Source organism: Myxine glutinosa, chromosome 3, assembly GCF_964187855.1.
Source record: "Myxine glutinosa chromosome 3, kmMyxGlut1.1, whole genome shotgun sequence".
Classification (NCBI taxonomy): domain Eukaryota; kingdom Metazoa; phylum Chordata; class Myxini; order Myxiniformes; family Myxinidae; genus Myxine; species Myxine glutinosa.
This window is the reverse complement of record NC_136263.1, coordinates 81,881,094-81,889,768: the sequence shown is the minus strand read 5'-3', so window position 1 is coordinate 81,889,768 and position 8,675 is coordinate 81,881,094. Positions and strand designations below refer to the sequence as shown.

The 8,675-nt window shown below is 43.7% G+C and overlaps 1 protein-coding gene across 2 annotated transcripts in view; it reads right to left on the bottom strand.

The window, feature by feature from the left end:
• Positions 1–7,658: 7,658 nt before the first annotated feature.
• The window catches only part of ZNF207 (zinc finger protein 207), a 25,877-nt gene continuing 24,860 nt past the window's right edge, over positions 7,659–8,675 (bottom strand). For both annotated transcript variants that reach the window (XM_068110560.2, XM_068110559.2), the window contains exon 10: positions 7,659–8,656. In XM_068110560.2, coding sequence (XP_067966661.1) covers positions 8,502–8,656 — 155 coding nt within the window. In that variant the 3' untranslated portion in view covers positions 7,659–8,501. The remainder of the gene's footprint in view (positions 8,657–8,675) is intronic.

Below are 8,675 nucleotides of genomic sequence, written 5' to 3'. Positions count from 1 at the left end.
ATTGCTACTACCTGTAAGGACAAATGGATACCTCCGAAGCTTGCTACGTTGCACTGGGACTCAAAGCTGCTTCCATGCTTAACTAACCAAAACACTTTTGAAGAACGCCTGGCTGTGCTTTTGGGTTCTCAAACTGATATGAAGCTGCTGGGTGTTCCATCCTACAAGCCTGGAACAGACCGTAAATCTGGAGATATAATTGCTCAGCTGACTAATAACCTACTTGAATCATGGAACTGCCAAGAGAATGTTGTCAACTTGACATTTGACACAACTGCATCTAACACCGACCACATCAGTGCAGCTTGTGTAACAATTCAACAACGGCTTAACAAAGCTCTTCTGTGGTCAGGCTGCAGACACCACATTGGTGGTCATTCTTACACACATTTTTACTGATCTTAAAGTTGAAGCATCTAAGTCACCAGATATCTTCCTCTTCTCAAGGTTTCGCAAGAACTTTGAAATGTTTCCACACACATTCAATGAACCACTTTCACGATTTGATCCATCTCAACTAAATGAAGCAGCAACAAGTTTGACAAGTGACTGGCAAAATAATGTTCTCAGACTCTGTCACACCGAGCAATCTCGAAGACGTGATGATTATTTGGAATTTGTTGATCTGTGTACTGTATTCCTTGATGGTGAAGTAGCTGAACATCAAATAACCTTCAAGCGTCCTGGTGCACTGCATAAAGCCAGATGGATGGCGAAGCTCCTCGACTCAATCAAATAATGTCTCTTCGAAAAACAAATCGCTGATCTTCCAGCAGGTACAATTACCACAGAAAAACAAGTGCCAAAGATCAGAGAATTTGTCACGTTTGTCACTCTAGTATACAGCTCCTGGTGGATGACATGTACCTCTGTCACCCATGCCCCATGGAATGACCTGCAGCTCATCTCCAAACTGAAACAGTATGAAGCTGTCAATGCTGGAATCTCAAGAAGTGCCCTGAAAGCCTTCAAACGACATCTCTGGTACCTCACAGAAGAGATGGTTCCACTTGCCCTCTTCAGCTCAGTTGTTCCTCATGACCATCGCCGTGCTCTGGCAGACAGACTTCTGGAGGTTCAGCCAGATTTTCCAGTAACCAACCCACAAGGACGGTTTGGTACTGGGTTTGGAAAGCCCAGATTTCCTGATGACTTGACTGAGAAGACCACTCTGGCTGATTTTGTTGGACCAGATTCATTGTACCTATTTCATCATCTGAAGCTTGACTGGGCATTTCTAGTTACCGATGTTCAAGAATGGACTAACTCTGCAGCCTACCAGACATCATGGACTAATGTTGAAGCCTTGAATGTGGTGAATGACTCTGCAGAAAGGAGAGTTAAGCTTAGCTCTGACTTCCTTTCAGCAGCCAGAAGTAAAGACCACTACCAAAATGTGCTACAAGTTGTTGAGCACAACCGCAAGGAGCAACCGAATCTTCGAAAGCGAGCAGCTCAAGACTAAACTGTCAGAAATATCCATGAAAACTACAGTATCTTTGTTTTGTTTCTATTTTCATGTTCATCCATAGTCAGATGTACTCGTATTAAGATGATAAATGCTAAGATTGTGTATATATGATTCTACTGTAATAAAAATTATATCATTCTGGTATCTATAATACATATGATTATACCAATAAAATCATGATTTTGACTATTTGTGTATAAGTGAATTATATCCCTATCCCTATGATGATTATATATTGCTACAGAGCACAATACTACCTTTCCAAAGAGCTATTGTATGTAGCAATCGGTCAATCCTTTCATTTTTATTTATGGACTTCAAAACAGCTGCGTGTCAAATTTCTGACTCTGATACTACCGACTCAAAATCTAATTTGCTGAGGTGGACCCAGAAGATGATATCAAAACCTTACCAAATTTGGCATAGGAACTTTATTTTATGACTGGAACAAAATAAAATTGGGGACAGATTGTTTTCTTGACATAGGGGTGTTTGATGCACCCTAATGAAGGTAATGAGACTGGTTTTGTTATTGACTCTTGTCAGGAAACTCCTCCACTGCCTCACAATCTGTGTGCCTGTGATTCCCTGCAACTGGTGCCCAGTCTCCACCTCGTGCTGATCTCTCACTGTTCTTGATAGAGTTCTCCCGGCATGTGTCGAACACATGTATTCTGTTACTCCGACTTCCTTCCCGCACTGCCGTAGCGAAAACTGTAGTGGCAACATTTCCAAAGGTAGCCTGATCACCTTTTACTCTTTGGACCAAGTTCATTCCATCAACCACAGATGCAGAATTTCCTCGGAGTTGCGCGACTAGTGTCACATTCTTCTGTAATATTGTGGCTAAAGTAGCTTTGTCTGTCTTTCTCAGCAATCCATCTGGTGTGGACAGGGCCCAGGGTAATGGTCCAATGGGATGAGAGAGGATATCCTCCATCTGGAGACTGCGCCCTTGAGCCATAACTATGATGCGTCCCAAACAGAGACCTGTCTGATTTCAAGATGATCACGATCCCACTGGATTTCACTTCCTTCTTCTTACACATATTGCTAAATGTCTTCAATTTGCTGGTTTTCATTGGGTCATGGAATTTCTTTGCTGGTGGGTCTTTCTATAGTCTCTCATCCTTGAAGGTAGCATAGCATTGCTCACAAATCTTGTACACCTGCATCAGGTCAGAGGCAATGGCCTTGGGGGTTGCCTTTGCAATAGAGTCCTGATTCTCTGCAAATGGGTTGACCCAGCCTTGCATGAGGCCAAGGACTGCTGATACTGCTTCCTTATCTTTTTGGAGTCTTGGCCCCTGAAGCTCTGCATGGTGGAGTTCTGATTTGTTAGCTTGCACCATGTCTCTTAACTGTCCCAGGAATGCACTGCGGTGCTCAGCTGTTATGTAGTACTGTTTGATAGCTCCACCTTTAGGCTGAACCCAGCTGTACCTCCAGGGGTCTGGGTGTCTTTGTTTACTGTGACCTCAATAGTCTGGTCCACCTGGATCTGCCCAAAGGGGTTGTTGCTGGACATCTGCACAGATAATAATTGGCCAGTCTTGAAGGCTCCATATACATCAGGATTATTCTCTTGCAGATTTGTCATCTGAGCAAAGTATGCAGACAGGCACCTGGCATAGTTCATCTTATCGTAAGCAAAACACCATGGGATCATAGTTCTTATGGCATTGAGGTGCAAGTTCTAATTTCCCTATTGTTCACCAGAAACAATGTTTCTGGTGAGCAATGATTGTTCTAACAATGTTAGTTCACCAGAAACAGCTCAAATACCCATCATACACTTAACTTATCTGATTATGTATATTCTCTTACATGTTCTTAGTCTTGTTGCATTATACCAACCTATCAAAATCTCAAACATTGCTGTATATTTATGATGAAGTTGTAAGAACTTAACCTGCAGCAAATGGACTGGGGCTTGCCATGTTGGAATTTTCCATATTGCACCACCACACCATCTTTTTGTTGAAATGTCAAATAGACATTACCCACATGTGTGCAAATGGGCTGAGCTACACGCCTAACAATTTTCTAGGAGATATTGTCTATAATAAGGGAGAACCATTAGTTTGAAGTCTTATTTTGTGCTAGGCACATTTCAGACAAGTTTATTTTAGGGTAGGGTTACAAAAAGGGTGATATCACACAAAAAGCTACCACTGCTGCAATGCTATCACATATTTTCCAGCTCTTGGGGTGTATACCTTGTCAAAAATCGCTATGAGCATTATTCCCCTCAAATGGTACCGGTGGCCAAAATTTAGGGGCCTGGCTCATGTACTGTACTCAAGCTGTACCCTTTTAAAATGTTCAAAATACTCACAGAGCTTTGATGCTGCCGATGCAGCTCCCTGAGCAAGGCCTATACTGGGTGGTTTGCCATTGCCTTCCCAGCAATAATTTGGGTACGGATTTAAAATTTCGCCATTGTGCTCACGATAGGAACGACAGACGCGCTTTTTATTGTGAGGCAGTTGCAGAAGTATATGGAGAAGAGGAAGAAGTTGTTTCTTGGGTTTGTTGATCTGGAGAAAGCATTCGATAGGGTTCCACGTGAAGTAGTGACATGGGCATTGAGGAAGTTAGGAGTGGAGGAATGGTTGATCAGAGTAGTGATGGCAATGTACAAAAGAGCGCGCACAGCTGTTAGGACGAAAGACGGGAACAGTGGTGAGTTTGAGGTGAAGGTGGGAGTGCATCAGGGGTCGGTACTAAGTCCACTACTATTTGTAGCTGTGATGGAGGTGCTGGCTCAGAACGTAAAGGAGGGTTTACCATGGAGTTGTTGTATGCAGATGATCTGGTGTTGATTGCAGAAAGTATGGATGGACTGAAGGAGAAGATGAACAAGTGGAAGGAATGTATGGAGACAAAAGGTCTGAAGGTGAATATCGGAAAAACGAAGGTGATGGCAAGTGGTAAAGCATGTGGTGAGGTGGAAAGAACTGGGAAGTGGCCGTGTGCTGTGTGCAGGAGGGTGTCAGAGTGAATTCCATTCAATGTACAATGTGCGCTGAGTGGGTTCATCAAAACTGTAGTGGTTTGAGAGGGTCATTAACCAGTGTGGCAGCTACATTCAAGTGTAATGTGTGCACAGAGGGAGCTGCAGATGGAGGAAATGTTGAGTCGGATCTTGGAGATGGCGTGAAGCTGGAAGGTGTGAAAACATTTTGTTACCTTGGAGACATGCTGAATGGAGAAGGTGGATCAGACTCGGCAACCGTTGCTCGAGTGAGATGTGCATGGAAGAAGTTTCGGGAACCGAGTGGCGTGCTGACGAGGAGGAGGGGAGTGTCATTGAAGCTGAAGGGAAAGGTGTATGCTGCATGTGTAAGAAGTGTTATGATTTATGGGAGTGAGACATGGGTAATGAACGTAGAGCAGCAACAAAGGCTGGAAAGGGTGGAAATGCGAATGGTTCGGTGGATGTGTGGAGAATCGTTGAGAGAGAGGAAGACAAATGATGAATTGCGAAAGATGATGGGAATAGAGCCTGTGATGGATGCTGTGAAGAGAAACAGGTTGAGATGGTTTGGTCATGTGTTGAGGAAGGATGAAAGTGACTGGTTGAAAAGAGTGATGGAAACGAATGTAGAAGGAAGTAGAGGACGGGGAAGACCGAGAAAGACTTGGCTAAAGATGGTCGAAGAAGAAATGCGGGCAAGGGGGTTAGCAAGGGGAGATAAAGAAAATAGGGCAAAATGGAGAACATCGTCATGGGGACCGGAAGGCTAACCCCCGCTCTTGCAGGGAAAATGGCCTTAAAATGCCTGTTGTTGTTGTTTGTGCTCACGATAGCTTACCTATACTCTTTGCAGACAATCTATGGATCTTTAATGTCCACCAACTAATGTCAGTAGGTGTGGGACACCCAGTTTAATGTAATGTCAGTAACATCCATCAGAGGGACAGCACACACATTGATGTTTCACCCAGTTAGGAAACACCGGGATTTACCCAGGCTGTGATCCAGTTTATAGCTGGGCCAAGATTCGAACCCAGATCAGACAGACCCAGATCAGACCAGAACCCAGACAGAACCCAGACCCAGAATTTGCATTATTTGAGGCTATCCCATCAGCAGAAGTCGTATCTTAATGTACTGTTTATAAATAAAATGCTATTCTATGTTGTATTTATGCATTCAAAATGTATCTCGTTTGGTATCATGCATTGCCTCTGGTTAAATGTGGAGCATTGCCTGCGTGTGGAGCTTTTCAAAAGCAGCGGCTTTCAAAAGAAGCAGCCAAAAGTGGTAGACAGCCGAACGCACAAACAGACACACATTACATAATATATATCTGGGAAAACAACAGCAAACCACAACATATAACCTTTCCTAAGACTTCAGCAGCACCAACCCTCTTTACAGAGTATGATGCAGGTAGTGGACAAAAATAAAATGGAAACACGAATGTAAAATCACTTAATAGGACATTGGGCCACCATGTGCAGCCAGTACGGCTTGTATGCGCCGTGGCATAGTCCACCAGCATCTGGAATTCTGCAGGATGGATGCGGCAGCATTCTTCCATGAGAAAGTCAATCAACTCACACCTGTTTGATGAAGGTAAAACAAAAAAAAAAGTCTCAGGCGTCGTTCCAGAATATCCCACAAATGCTCGTTTGGGTTCAGATCTGGTCATTGAGAAGGCCTTGACATATGGATAACATCAGTCATGCACATCAAATCATTGGGCAACCACACATGCCATGTGGATGGGGGCATTGCCATCCTGGAAGACAACCTTCCTGGCAAGAAAGAAATGCTGCAACATGGGGTGAAGATGATCACTCAGTACCATTAAGTAGCGATTGGCATTGACCTTGCCTTCTAAGAGAAACCATGCTAGGAAATGTGCTCCACAACATTACAGAACCACCAGAACCCTTCACTGTTGGAACCAAGCACTAACGGTTGTAGAGTTCTTTAGGTTGGCGCCACATGTGCATTCATCCGTTTGTTGAGAACATGGTGAAGGATGATTCAACTGATCATATCACATTTCTCCACTGCAAGGTAGTCCATTGCCTGTGCTATTTGTACCACTGGACTCGCAAACGTGCATTGCCAGGTGTGATGAACAGATTTTTGCACTCCAACTCAACTATGGCATCCCGCTCTGTGGACTTTTTATGAAACTGGCTACTCGTGACTCATCTGCAGTTGCTCACCTGCTTTGCCTTGCACTTCAAATTAATGCACGGACATCACGATCCTGGAGTATGCGCTTCCGCCCAGTCGGCTTTGGCCGATTATGTCTTTCCCTCAGAGTTCCATGCCTTCATCACCTTTGACTCCATTGCTCATGAAATATAAGCAAGTTGATAAACGAAGAAGTCTTTGTTCACTGAAGCCCCTGACAAACGTGCCCCAACAATCACCACTCTTTCAGTCACTGAGGTGTCTTCTTGCAGCTATGCTAGTCATAATTATAGGCAACCAGGCCTGTGCAGCATTTTTATACATGACCATAGGCATGCTGGGATGTTATTTATGACCATAGGCATGCTGGGATGTTATTTATGACCCGAAGCATGCTGGGATACTTGGTGTCCCTCATTTACCCAAGCGATTCAATTTTTTTGTCCACTACATACACAATGATGTTGAATGCTGAGGACACGTTAGATACTGAAAAATAACAAACCTTTGACACATCTTCGATGACTGGGTATCTCATTCTTAGAACTTTTGGAAAACCCCTCGCAGTGCAGATTTGTCCACCACCTGGATAATTCATTTAAAAGGACATTGACATCCATCTCTACCTCTTGGGCTACTTTTTTCAATTATTCATTGCACAATTTCATATTTTCGTACTCGAAAACAAGGAATTTTGGGACATTGATTTCTACCTTTGAAAGGAACGCAAATGCTGTCATTCAGACAAGATAGCAACCGTGCATGTTGTCTTGGGAGAATTTGCACGAGTTGCACTCAAAATCCAAATGATTAAATGAAATTGCACCATACTATCATACATCATGATGTTGAGTTATTCAAACACGTTGTCTGCTCCAACAAACAGCAACAGAACTCCTAAGGTACAGATCTAGCTAGGGTCTTAATGTCTTTGCCTCATTTGGGGTTGCCAAGCCTCCTCTAAAATTTGAGCACTTGTCCATGAGCCAGGATAAAGTTACAAAATGACAGAGAAAGCACACATAATTCAGCACAGAAAGCTTATTCCAGGTATGTTGTTTTATTCACTTCAGATGGGAACAAAAATCAAAATAAACAAGCGAATTGAAAGTATTGCTAACCCCATAGCTATCCACAAGCACAGATAAAGAAGAAATGAAAATATCTACACAACGCACATGTAAAAATAAAAATGGCATAAAAAAAAAAAAACAACTGCCGATTGTATCCGGATGCCGTCGCCGATCGAGGATGATCACACCAGCATATTTGGCAGAATTCAAACAAGGACCTTTCACCAAACAGTTTGGGGACGCTAAGTCCAGCAGCACCCTGAGACGCTGCGAAAGGCCTTGAAATTTAACACTAATAAGCAACAGAACGACGAGACTTGCCTGTGGGGAAATAGGGCGCTCACCGTTTAAAACCTTGAAAGCTGCAGACTCCTCGCTTTAACTTTAAGTCAGGGGAGGGGGAGAGGGGAGGGGGAGACGAGAGATGGATGGAAAACAAAAAACAAATACAAACAACATTGAAGGCAATGCACATAGGTGAAAGTTCTCAAAACAATTTGTTAAAGATGCTCAAATTTACTGAAAAAGGGGTTCAGAAAGAATTGTGTACAAAAGGGCTGCATCCTGATTCGAAGGGGACCAGTTTGGAAGTGGGTTGTTGAATCCAGTAAATGCACAAACCACCCAATATGCCATTGTGCAAGAGCTTTTGGGAGGGGAAGAGGGTGGGGGTGGGCATGGTACTTTTGGTATTTAAAAATGCTGACCAGAAAATTCTGGCTCCTAACATTGTTGTACACATCAGTTGTATCCTCATACCACCAATCCACACTCCTGCCCCCCCTTTCCCTATGCATCAGTAGCGATTGTGAGCCTGGCCGACAGGGGATGGATGCAAGCCTGGCATGGAGTGCCGCTGCGGCCCTGCCTGGTAATGAGGCATGACAGAAGGTCCACGGGGATAGGAAGGCATCGGCCCTGTAGGGAAACCTTGCATGTGCGCGTACTGACCTGGGAAGGCATGGATGAG